Raw genomic sequence first — 13,326 nt, forward strand, 5'->3', positions numbered from 1 at the left:
TAATGGCGTGAAATTATCACCTTCACGTTCATAACTGATCACATAGTGCGTTTTCTGCTCTATTTTTTGTCAAGAGGCAGCTTTCGCGGCACCTATTCACCACGGCAAACCTAGATCCGTAGGTATTTATAGCCTACACTCGCTATTGTGACTTCATAGCAGATTCTGCGAGTGTGTTACACTTGTTCTGTCGAATCAGTTGAACATGATTGCGATGTACACTCATGTCCAAAATTATTGTCGCATGTCTATAAATATGTTGTTGTAGGAATATAATTTGATAATGAATTCGCCCGGTATTTCTTATAATGTTAGTATCTGTATAACCGGCAAAGACATGTATGTGGAAATTTTCATGTCAAAAGAGCAGTAAATAAGAACAATAGAACGAAAATAAAACTTTCTTGTCCATTTAGCAACATTTTGTTTTGCTCATTCTAATTTTCGTATTTATAATTCTTTTCCTATGAAATTTACCACAAATATACATTTCCTGAGTATACATATAGTATCAGTATTAAAATTACCCTGCAAAATCATTATCAAATTATAGTCTTACAAGAAGACAGTTATAGAAATGAGACAATCATTTTGGACATGAGTGTAGTTCATTCGTTGCAGTACATCGTCTTTCATTTCGTTTATTGTTAACCAAGGCGAGGTTCACTTCGGTGGGTTTTTTCGTTTTTTGAACCAGGACGAACAGCCCAACGTCTTATCGTATTGATATATATGCAGTCCTCCCCATAAACAATGCTAATTCTTGATGCATTTCAATAGGAAACATACCTTCTGCTTTGAGAATGTCGATCGCCACATGTTGTTTCTGCTACACCGACGCTCCGCTATGTTTCATGGTATAGCTTTTCGACCCAGTGGTGACCAGTTTAGAAGATGTAATTAATGCAGTGCAGTGATACTCGCAATCAAATATTTGCTTACATCCTAGAAAACAAATAGAAGGCATTATCTTACAGCATAATTACGTATGATTATCATCTATTCTAAGCTATTAACATGAGTAATGCTTTCGATATTAGTTCATAGTACTTGCATAGTTTGGAGTGCTGTTTCCAGTTTTAAATTTTGCTTTTTATGTTAAAGTCTTTCTATTTGATCTGTGCCCCTTCTGGCTCTGCAGTCGATGTGTGCTTTCCCGTACCTCCCTCAAAAGAGGAGGGAGAAGTTGTTGCGGCCAAGATCTTTCAATTGTTAGATGCGGAAGCGTTGCCAAAATGAATTATTTCACGGACTTCGCTGTCCTCTATCTTGTTAGCCATTCTAAGTAGCCTACGATCTTCACTCGTCAAGACCAAACGATTGAATGACAAATTGGCGACACAGATGAGGTCATTCACTTCTTTTCCGTAAGCAAAGGGGGGATTTCCTCCGTCAGAGGGTGGCGGGAGTGGGGCCGAAGTGTAGTTCGCATACTTTTCGAGGGCATAGATGAGATAGACAGGCTCTGGGTATATTGAAAAGAGAAAGAGAATGATTAGTAATAATGTTTTTTCTTGTTTCAGATACAATGGGAATGGTAGAAGTGGGAGATGTTACTTCTGTGGAAAAACGCTTTATGGCTCTTCGACGCCAGTTGGATGAATTAGGTTATCGTCAGCCTTTAGTAATTGATTCCTTACCGTTAGTAGAGAGACTTGTGTCGGATCTTCTTCAGACAACTGAGAGTTTGAAGAACTATAAGGATCTTTCGAAGAAACATTTAGAGGTAAGATAATACCTATGTTCATATTTACTGTTCTCTTCATCTTGTTTTTAATTCCAGTATGTTCCTTTCCCAACCCATCTTTCTGCTCTTTCATACTTTCAGCCTGGGTCTCAATGGTTAAGAATAGAGGTAATAAACGTGGCTAACGAGAGTAAAGAGAATCATGCGAAACATACATGTATGGGATATGTACAGCCACCACTAAAGTCATTGTTACCCATTAAGATGTTAAGGGTATTAACTACATCGAAATTAAACTACTGCTAATTTTAGACTTTTTCTGTAATATCTTCAGAACAAATAAAAATATTCGAAAAGAAGAAACGGAGTGAAGTGGACAATACGATTTTGCATGTGATACCTCATCTATTTGCTTTCGATTTGGAACTGTACATAAATTTAGCATTTTTTGCGGGTTCTGTAAATAGCGGCATACAAAAAGACAGATAGGTGAATTGTGGTAAAGTTATCACATGCAAAACCGTATTGTCTAGTTCACTACGTTTCTGCTTTTCGAATATTTTTATTTGTTGTGAAGATATTACAGAAAAACTCTAAAATTAGCAGTAGTTTAATTTCGCTGTACTGAAGACCCTCAACGGGTTGACTCCACTAACGAAGTCGGTCGAAATAATCGCTCTAAATCTATATTAAAAAGAAAACTTGAACATCCGCTTCAGTTCAAAAAAGCTATCGTGCGGAGTGAGGGACGGATGATGTACTAACACAATCTAATGAGTACCACTGACTGTTCCTAAAACATGTCAAGAGCGCGAGAGACCTAGGTCTTGCCGGTAGGAGATAATACTAGTTGGATCCCGTTAAGCCGTTGGTCTGCTATCTCGATGCAGTCTAAGTAGTCTCGATGCTGAAACGGACGCGAAACTGCAGCCGGGGAACCGTGTTTCGTAATGTTAGAATAGAGTGTTATGTATCGCAACTTAAATTATAATAGACAATGTTATTAAAATATAGAGAAGATGTTGATGCTTAATTAGATGTTTTGTTTCAAGGAATATTTTCCTTACATATAAGTACTGTTCCTGGAGAGAGAAATTATTCAGAAGATACCAAAATAGATATACTAAATTCAGCAGGTTATTGGAATCTCGGTAGTTATTGAAATCCTCCTATTTACACTTGTAATTGCAAATGCTTACATTGAAATAACATAAGATACAAAATTGAATTTAGAAATGGAATAATTTAAGCCTATCAAGGAGGAGACCACTATGCATCATGAACTTCTTGTGTAATACCCGTTCCACATAACTGATAAATAAAGGTTTAAGTTACAGTGCAAGACATGAGGAAATTAGTACCATGTTAACCATAATGACAACTCCGTGTTTCTTGAAATAAAGAACTCGAGCTAGTCTTGATCCCGTATGACTTTGTTTACATTTTTGTCAGTTTATATATTTACTAGTTTCGTCCTTTCACGTATATGTTTATATAATTTTATTTCTATATTTTTGACGTTTTCACTTTCATATCCTGTCTTTCACTTCCTTGAAAGTGAGTTTGTTTATTTTCCTATCATCCAAGCCTGTTGCTTTATTTTTACATACTCTAAAAAAGTTTAGTATATATATTTTTAATATTACATTACAATTCAACTAAACTCACCGAGACAGAGCTGCACTAAATTGTTTTGTGTAATGGAATGTGCCAACATTAATTATCAGAGGTGTTTTGCACTGCTTGCTCCGTGCTCCGGTAAGTTTGTTCCTCTTTATTCCTTGTTTTTTTTTTTCCATGTTATTATTGTAATTATTACTATTACCTCGTATTTCAAGCATGATGAGCAAGGTTCTGAGGGAGAGCCGAAAGCTAGATAGTATTTACATTTTTCTCCACTTACGTTGCATTCCAATATGAATTTTTATTTCGCAAGCCAACAGCTTCCTTGCAATATTGTATTATGTAACATGCAGTGTCGGAGATTTTGAGGTGCAACGTGCTCACACCACGCCATCTATCGACAAATATATTTCTCCGCTTTGATTAGATACAACGCTGCTGTAGTCGAAGTCTCCTTTTCACTTGATCAATCCTTATAGTTTAGATCAGGGCTATACGGGGAATAAAGGAGAGTCTCATTTCTAATTGATTGAGCTTTGTGGCTGTGATCGTAGACATTCAGATGAACTTATCGTGAAGTACGATAGGTCCTTTTCTGTTCACTAATGATGTTTCCGGCTCATGATTCATTATAGTATGACTGTATTGTGATGGTGGATTAAATGTAGTAGGAAACTGTAGCGGACGACACTTCACATAGAGGGAGATATGGCATCTTCGTAGGCAGTTCTTTGGCATCAACCCACAGTGGTGACAGCCTGGAGTCATCATATGAAATACTCTTTTCTCATATGTTACTGTAGGTTGAAAAATGGCTTTGAGACATTTCGGCAGTAGAGCCTTCAGACGATTACTGACTGCCTTAAGGTTGGTTTAAAGGGACAAGTTTTGCCGATAGATGTCACTACAGTCTTCGTATCTCCCTCATGTATTTTTTACCTTTCACGAAAATTCACGATTTCTCTTACAAATTTCAACCTTGAGACTTCAAATTTTTAGAGAAGGAACTTCGTAACCTATCGAAGGCACCAGTCCGTGCCGATTTTTTATTTAGAATTTCCTTCATTGTTGAAATGGATATCCAAACCGTTAACAATATAACTGTTTCAACAATGAAGGAAATTCTAAATAAAAAAAATCAGCACGGACTGTTGTCTTTGATAAGGTATGAAGTTCCTTCTCTAAAAATTTGAAGTCTCTAGGTTGAAATTTGTAGGAGAAATCGTAAATTTTCGTGCAAGGTAAAAAATACATGAGAGAGATACGAAGACTGTAGTGACATCTATTTGCAAAACTTGTCTCTCTACACCAACCTTAATGCAGAGTGAGATGTATATTTCAGTCACATAAAGTTCGTTACACAAGGGATACTTTAAAACTTGGTTCTGTCTTACTCCTTAGTAAGGAGATCAGGTGTGTGATATCGAGTTAAAATCTTGTGGACCCGCGTAGTATAATGCTCTCGGCTTTCATGTGAGCGGTCACGGGTTCGATTCCCGATGCAAACACTCGATCGAAAAAGTGTGAAAGCTTTTACAGGCTAGCCATCCTGAGTAAGGTTTTCTTTCCTTTTCCTCGTTCACACCAGGCAAATGCCGGGATGGTACCATACGTAATGGTTCCAGGCCCCTTCCTTCCTTCCCCAATCCTTTCTTCCTCCCCAATTCCCCGGCAGTGTGATCGCTGACTGACGTCATCCTTCATACGTGACGGGCTAATATGACCATACCCATACATGCTTAAAAATATTGTCAAAAAGCTCCTGTAAGCTAATCATAAATAGTGTAACAAGAAGGTTCTAGGTACCGAAAGGTGTTTTGTAGAATACTGTAATTTCGGACTACTGTTTGCAACTAGTGCAAGGTATGTTTTGTGGAAAAGGTGTGGTTAGTGTTAAATTGACAGAGAGTACAGAAAAAGAAATGGATAATTCTTTCAATGAAAATTCTATATCAAGAAAATATCAACATCGAAACAAAAACATGATTCAAGTTCCAGAGTTTTTAGTTATTACCCCTCAAGTAAATAATATACTGAATGTATTTGAAAATAAAATCCTAAGGCGAATATTCGAACCAAAGACGGACGGGAATGTGGAATGGCGGAAACTTCATAACGAGGAACTGCATAATTTATACGGTTTACTTAACGTTGTTAGGGTCATTAGATTTTTTATAGGTGGGTAGATTATGTAGCCAGTACGGAAGAAAATAAGAACGTTTTCAAAATCTTAACTGAAATCCCAATAGGAAAATGACCATTCGGGAGACCTAGATGCATATGGGAGACAATACTATGATGGATCTCGTAGAAATAGGAATACAAAGTAGAAACTGGATCTAGAAATCAATGGAGAGCTTTTGTGAATGTGGCATTGAACTTTCGGATCCCATAGGCCGTAGAGTTAGGTAGTCAAAACGAATCTTATATTTAGTAGTTGCATTCCAGACGGTTTATACTCGTGTCGTGAATATAGAAAAGTCATTGTTATTTCAAATATTTTCTCATAGATAAAGACATGGTTAGGGGTGGGGAGTTATGAGTTTCTAAATAAGAACATATGTGTCGGCGTGTAAGATGCACTTTTTTTTCTTCGAGAATAAATCCGAAAATGGAATATATTCGAGGTCTATCCAGACGAATGTTTTAAATACAGTATAATGGAACGTAATATTTGTAAAATTTGCGTAGATTTATCTCCTTTAAAAAAAGTTCCGTCAATTGTGCATCGTTCGCAGAGCGTATTTTACTACTGGAACGCCCTTTATTGGAGTAGCCTGGAGATCTCGTAACGATTTTTTTTTAAAAAAAATTCTTCCGTGGATTGGAAACAATGACCTTTCAAGGTGAATTTCAGTTTAGGGAATAGAAAGAACTCTGGAGGTGCTAAATCACATGAGTAGGGTGGATGGGGTCTTATTGTTCTTCATCAAAAACTCCCTAATGAGCGCTGAATGGCTAGGAGTATTGTCGTAGTGCAGCATCTATTTTCCGTTTTTTTGAAGTTTCCAGTCTCTTCCTCCTCACTGCGTCCCTCAACAGCCTCATGATTTCTAAAGAATACTTTTCGTTGATGTTTTCATCATGTGGGACATATTCATAATGTACAACGCCACAAAAATCAAAGGAAACAATAAGTATCACCTTGATGTTTCAGTGACTTTAATTTTTTTTTTTTGGGGGGGGGGTGCGTAGGCAAATATTTTCCTACCGTTTGGAATGACTGCATTTATTTAATATCATAGTTATACAGGTATGCGCGGATACAACAGCATCCGCATCATCTCTATCCGCACCCACAACATCTCGATTCGCATCCGCAGATAGCTGAATACGCGGGAGAATTAGAAACTAAGATTATAAGGCCGATATTTCTGGAGTTTCGTCTGTTATAGAGGAATGAAGAGTGTGCAGTAATTTTAATACATGGGGTTAGTAACTATGCTGAGTTTCTGCCATCCACCACGTACAGCACTAGTCTCGTCAGTATGTCGCAGAATGGTGCCGAAAGTTTCTTTCACGGCAACGCGCGCCCTCATACAGCTCAGAAGACCGGAGCAGTTTCGCTGGAACATTATCGACCATCATCCCTACAGCCCGGACCTCGCTCCAAGCAACTTTCACCTGTTCCTGCATTTGAAGGAGCACCTAGGAGGCCGTTGCTTCGCTTCAGACGAGGAGATGAATCACTTCGTGACAACAGGGCTGAACACGCAAGGACAGATTTTTTATCAGGAGCGAGTCTTCAAACTCATCCCACGATATGGCAAGTACATTAACCGATATGGATACTGTGGTGAAACATAACCTAATGTATGCACTTTCTGTCGGCTGTATTGGTTGTATGAAAATAATATAGGCCTATATACAGATGGTGATCAGAAAAATGGAAACACCTGAACGAAATTGCAACTTACCAGATTAATAAGGTGTCGGGCCACCTTTCGCCTTCAGAACAGCCTTGATGCGAAGTGGGATGGAGGCATAGAGGTCGTGAATGGTAGCAAGTGGAATTTTACACCATTCCTCGTGCAGGGCATCGGCCAGTTCTGTGAAAGAGGATGGAGGTGGAAATCGTCGCCGGAGTCGTGTTTCCAAGACGGACCACAGATGTTCAATTATGTTGAGATCTGGGGATTGGGCGGGCCAGGGGAGGTGTTGAACTTGATCCCGATGTTCCTCAAACCACGCTGCAACAACGCCAGCTGTGTGAATGGGTGCATTATCATCCTTGAAGATGGCGTCATTGTCCGGGAACAACATCCGGACCATAGGATGCAAGTGGTCTCCTAAAATTGCGACATAATCGTTGGCAGTGATTCGTCCGCTAAGTGTGACCACATGACGCAATGACAATCATGATATAGCGGCCCACGCATCACCGAGCCGTCGCCATGTTTCACAGTTGGACGGAGACACTGCAGATCATAAGCTTCTTTGGGCGTTCTCCACACATAAACATGGCCCGTGGTTGGGAATAGGGTGAAGGATGACTCTTCCGACCATATCACACGTTTCCAGTCCTCAACGGTCCAAGTTGCATGGTCGCGGCACCATTTGCGGCGTGCGAAAGCGTTATGGTCCCTAATGAGCGGTTTGGCCCGTGCAACACGACCCCGTAAGTTTATGTCATGTAATTCGCGGCGGACTGTGATTGTCGAAACAGGGTGGGGGAGGTGCTGATTGAGTTCCTCCGTCACTTGCTCCGCAGTGGCACGACGGTTCCGCGTGACAATGCGCTTTAATACCCGGCGTGACCTGTCACTCTTGATTTTCTTCCGCCCACTGTTCCGCTTCCCCGATGTGGTTTTCCCGTGTGTTGTGTAGGCCGTCATCACCTTCGACACTGTCCCACGCGACACACCTAACGCAGTAGCCACTGCCGTCACACTCACTCCACATAACCGCGCACCAACAATTTGCCCTCTTTGAAAATCTGAGAGGTCTCCCATTTTACACTACCTCCGTCTGCTGCAGCCACTGGACACTGCTGTTCCACTGCGCTTGACGTAGTATGGAGACCGATCTAACACACCACCACCAGCGGTCAGGCGCTGCGGGCGCCACACCACTGCCAACCCATAAATCTGACGTGTTGCCAACTACAGGTGTTTCCATTTTTCTGATCACCATCTGTACGTTTCGTGCAAGCTTTACTTTATGATCACCCCCCTCGTAACAAGTATATAAAAGTTATTTGTTCTATAATAACTACATTTTGAAAAATTGTTACTACTATAACAAGTGTAAATATCTCCTTTATAATTGCGTGAAATATCAACAAAATTAAAGCCAAACATTTAATATTGTCTTCTTCTATATTACGTCTACTACACTAATCAAAATATAATAAAATCCATATAAACAGAATTAAGAAATTAATAGAAAACACACCTACTTACTTAAGATCCCCTCAAATACAGATTTACTCACAATACATAAAGGTGTCTGATCAAAACGCAAAACTAGGATGGAGTTAGAAAAAAAAAATCCTGTCCAGGAAAAGTAAATAAGAAGCCATCTTAGATAAACTACCATAAAATGAGATTATCAATTCAAATTTACTATAGGGTGTAAGAGTGGAGAAAAACAAGATAATTAACGTAACTCAGTTTTGTTCTGGCGGTTATTTGTCCCGAAAAAGGCAACCACAATTTCTTATATGCAGTGGTGCCCACCCCCCCTTATGTCAATGACGCACCCCCCCAATTGTCTATCCGTAGGTGTTCTTCCATGAAAAAAATCTTCTTTTCGATTAATTTTACCCCCCCTCATCAAACATATTTATATAGATTTTAACCCCCCCCAAATATTTCAATGACGCAGTTTGCGTCATAGCCCCCCCTTGTGGGCACCCCTGTTATATGATATCAGTAATTAAAAGTGTTAAGGAGTTAACCTCTACCAGGTACCAAGGGCCTCTTCTGAGGGCGGATGAGCGAGTAGATGTCAGGGTACCTTCCTGTCCTTAGGAGGGGAAACGCCTAAAAAGCAAATGAACCATAAGGTTCTCAACGGTTTTGAGATGTGGAAACGAAATAGAAATATAGTAGACTGCCGAGTATCTGGCTCACGACTACCTGGCTTCCGTAGTATCCGGCCTAGTTTTCTTTTACCGTGATTAAATGAGGAAGGCAAGGCGTTGCATTGGCAACATTGCTAAGGCATTGGAAGTGTGCGTCTGCCACGATCCTCCTACGTGTCGTGCACAAAATGCAAGTTGTGACAGGAAAAGAGCAGCGTTCTGCTCCTTGTTCATTGTTTCGTCAGTGTGTAACGGACTTCAATACAGTATGTTTTCCGCTGCTCCTGATTATAATTTTACAGTACGTACAGTACTGTATTCGTAAATTGCTTTTGAGGTATGCTTAATGTTTTTTTTTTTTTTTAAAGTACTACAATGAAGCTTTGAAAATGGGTGATAAACGAAAAAAAGTTGTAATGACTATGGAGGAAACTATTCATAGAACGCCGGCATATCTGAGATTTTTGTTATCTGGCCTGCCCTTCCGCCAAATTAGATCGGATACTCGGGAGTCTGCTGTACTATATTTTTTTCCTCCAGGAAGGACGAAGGAGGAGAATAAACACAATTATGGTTCTTTTTCAGGTAAAATACTCTGGAGATAAAGTCCCCTTTTCGGATCTCTTGTGGGGATACTCCGGAAAAAAAAAAGTATCAAAGGAGAAACTAATAATAGCTTCCACTTCAGCATACGAACCTGGGACATACGAACTTTACGACGTGCGGATGAATTTGAAAATCTAAAAGTGGAAATGGTCGAAAATATGTAAAGAAAGGTTTGGTTTTCAAGAAAGGTGAAATACTGTCGAGTATTTTGTTCAGCTGGCGTTAAATTCGAGAACGGTGTCGCAATAGCAATGAGAACAAAATAGCAAAAGTCGTAACCAAAATGGAATGCTGTAGTGACAACTTGATGTCTCTAAAGCTAAGTGCAAATCCAGTAGATATCGTGATAATTCAAGAATATATGCCAACAGTCGATCTTAATGACAATGAAGTAGAAGAGAAAGAAATACATTATGAAATTTGTAACATATTGCATCAGGAAAGAAGAGGTAAACTTAACGTCATAGTAATATGAGACCTCAATAGGTTGGAAGGAGAAGGAGCTGTAAGTAAGATAGTGGGGTCATTTGAACTAGGCAGAAGAAACGCACGAGGCTAGATGCTTGTCGACTTTCGTAGGCAACATGATATTTTGGTGATGAATACGTGGCTTTAAAAAAAAAAAAAAAAAGAGAGAGAGAGAGAGAGAGAGAGAGAAAAGAAAAGAAAACCTTTGCTGCATACGAGGAAAAGTTCAGGAGACAAGAAATGCTGCCAATCGATTACATTCTAGTCAGGCAACGTTTCAGGAATACTATACGGGATGTTAAGACACTACTAGGCAAAAGCAGCCTGTACATAGCCAGAACCGAGGAAGAACTAAAGGAAATGAACAGAATAGTTAACACTGGAAGACAATATGGGATGGAAATTAACATCGAAAAGTCGAAAGCCATGAGAATATCCCGTGGAGTTGAGTTGATTTTGAGTTTAACGTCCCTTTGAGCAGCGGGGTTATATGAGACGTGGATCTATTGAATAACGTGGAATTCGAACCACATGAGTTCCCGCTGGGAATCGAACCAACATGCCCTTACAAATCAGAGTAAAACCAAGAGAGCTTGAAGAGATCAATCATTTGAGATAATTGCTGCCATGCTATAACTTTGAGCTTCGCCTTAGATGTAGACATGTCGGAAGGTTTGATTCTTGTAGATTCACTAGTTCAAACGCTGTCGAAGCTAAGGTCTGGAGAATATGACTTTCAACGAACAACATTTGAACAAATTTATCAAGAACGTTTGGAGATATGCAAAGAAAATGGTCTTGAAATTCCAGAGCTGGAAACAGATAGGCTGTAGAGGTTCCTCGTGGAAACGAACTAGACATTTACCATCGAAGTATTACAAATTCATTTTGGATGAATCTCTTCCTTCATTGGAAGCAGAAAACGAATTTTCTGAAGATAATAAATTTATACCGACGGCCGGGTGCACAATGTTCGCTTAACTCCTGGTTGAGCGAGTGGGGGGCGCGGTGGCTCAGTGGTAGAGCGTTCACCTCTGGTGCTTGGGGTCCCGGGTTCGATCCCAGCCCCCGCCAAGTGAACCTTGTGGTGGACAAACACCGTGCTCGTGGGTTTTCTCGGGGTTCTCCCGTTTCCTCCCACTTTCTTCATTCCACCATTTCACTCATCTCTCATCATCACCGTCTCCTTTAGCCTAACCGGCATAACCGTGGGACGTAAAACTCAAAGATTTCATTTTCCTGGTTGAGCGAAGCCCAACTTATTCGGAACGGCAGATTCAAGCCGTAGTCTGTTGCGCAATCAGTTTTCAAGTGTGGCTTTGTTAAGTAGGAGTTTCGATGGACCTGGCAATATTTCAACGAATCTTTTGGCGTTTCGATTTTCTTTTTTCAGCGTTTGTGTCCTATGATTGATTCAGGGAATGGTCTCTGGTGTTCGTATGCGGTGGAAGTGAATTGTTCGCAAGAGATCTTGCATGAGTATGGATACTGAAAGTATGAAAGGAACTGCAAACTTTTCTCAGTCTGAAGTACGAGGGCAGACCCAAAAGAAACCGGATTGAAAGAGCGCTGCCGTTCCTAGGCGTAGTAGAAGGTTCTCCTGTTAGGTGGGTCTAGTAGAGACCTTCCCAGATCAGTTGGCCAAGCGGCGTCTGCGTAGGTGGTTAACGTTTGATCGTATTATTGTTTTTCTCAACTGTTCTCGTTTGGCGCCTGCGAAATCGTTATGGCAGATTCAAAGGAACAAGGATTGTGTTTGCTTCCTACTTGGAAAATCGGAAATGAAAACTTACCAAATGCTTCAACAGGCTTTCAAGAAAGATACTATGAACCACACACAATTATTTGAGTGGTTTGGGCGCTTTAAGTGTGGTGAGATGAGTGTTGAAGATCATGCTCGTTCTGGGTGCTCTTCATCATTTCGAAACGACGAAAGCATCGAACAAATCTGCCCCAAAATCAGCGAGGATAGTCGTTTCATGATTGATGATATTTCAAAACAGGCAGGAGAGAGTTGGAGCTCGTGCCAGCGTGAGGTTTTGCAAATGAGACATGTTGCCGCTAGTCACACAGGATCAAATCATTCGTTTGAATTTGAGCCAGGACTTGAAAAATCAGATTGAAAGTGTTCCAAACTTATTGACCAACATGATGACATTTTCCGAGAATTAAGTAAAATCTAAGAGGAAAATGTTTTGATGGTGTAGAGGCTGTAAAAAGAACTTCGCAGAGCGCATTGGACGATATAAAAGTTGCAGAGTTTCAGAGGTGCTTTAAACAGTGGGAAAGAAGATGGGAGAAGTGAATCGCATTTAATAGAGGGTACTTTGAAAGAGACTGAAAGAATTTTGTAAAAAATGTAATAAATTATAATAATTATTTCTTTTAGAACGAAAGTCCGGTTTCTTTTGGGTTCTCCCTTGTAGAACTGCTATCGGCCGGTTGCACAATGTTCGCTTAACTCCTGGTGTCTAATCGTATATTTCTTTCTTTCAAAACCATCAATAGTATAAGTAAGGTGGCATCCCTAATCCTACCCAGCATTCAAGCAGAATTTTCTAAACAACGAAGCATCGAATGCGCAAGAAAATCCCGCTTAAGAAGTTGAGCGGTAGTTCATCTGCCGCCTAGATTTAAGCGTTTTTTTTTAAAGCTCCGCTTTGCATAAAGCCACATTGTGTAACGTAAAATTTACCGTAAGCTGAGCTTAAGCTCTTAAGCCGACATTATGCAACCGGCCGTAAGATAATTTTTTTCTGCCTACTATTGATAAGGCAATCACTGAGATGGAAAACTACTTTGGGTCATGTACCAAAATCATTAGATCAATCACCGCTGTACATCCAAAAAGTGAAAAGTTTCTAAATTACAATATTGTCGAGCCAATGGCCCAGCATTATGGAAATGATCTGGAAAC

The 13,326-nt window shown here is 40.0% G+C and overlaps 1 protein-coding gene across 4 annotated transcripts in view; it reads left to right on the plus strand.

Moving 5' to 3' along the window:
- The window catches only part of LOC145669542 (uncharacterized), a 505,866-nt gene that overhangs the window by 3,146 nt on the left and 489,394 nt on the right, over positions 1–13,326 (plus strand). For all 4 annotated transcript variants that reach the window (XM_081737727.1, XM_081737728.1, XM_081737730.1 and 1 more), the window contains exon 2: positions 1,524–1,726. In XM_081737727.1, the coding sequence (XP_081593853.1) occupies positions 1,524–1,726 (203 nt within the window). The remainder of the gene's footprint in view (positions 1–1,523; positions 1,727–13,326) is intronic.

This window comes from Thermobia domestica, chromosome 14, assembly GCF_964235325.1.
Source record: "Thermobia domestica chromosome 14, izTheDome1.hap1.1, whole genome shotgun sequence".
NCBI lineage: Eukaryota > Metazoa > Arthropoda > Insecta > Zygentoma > Lepismatidae > Thermobia > Thermobia domestica.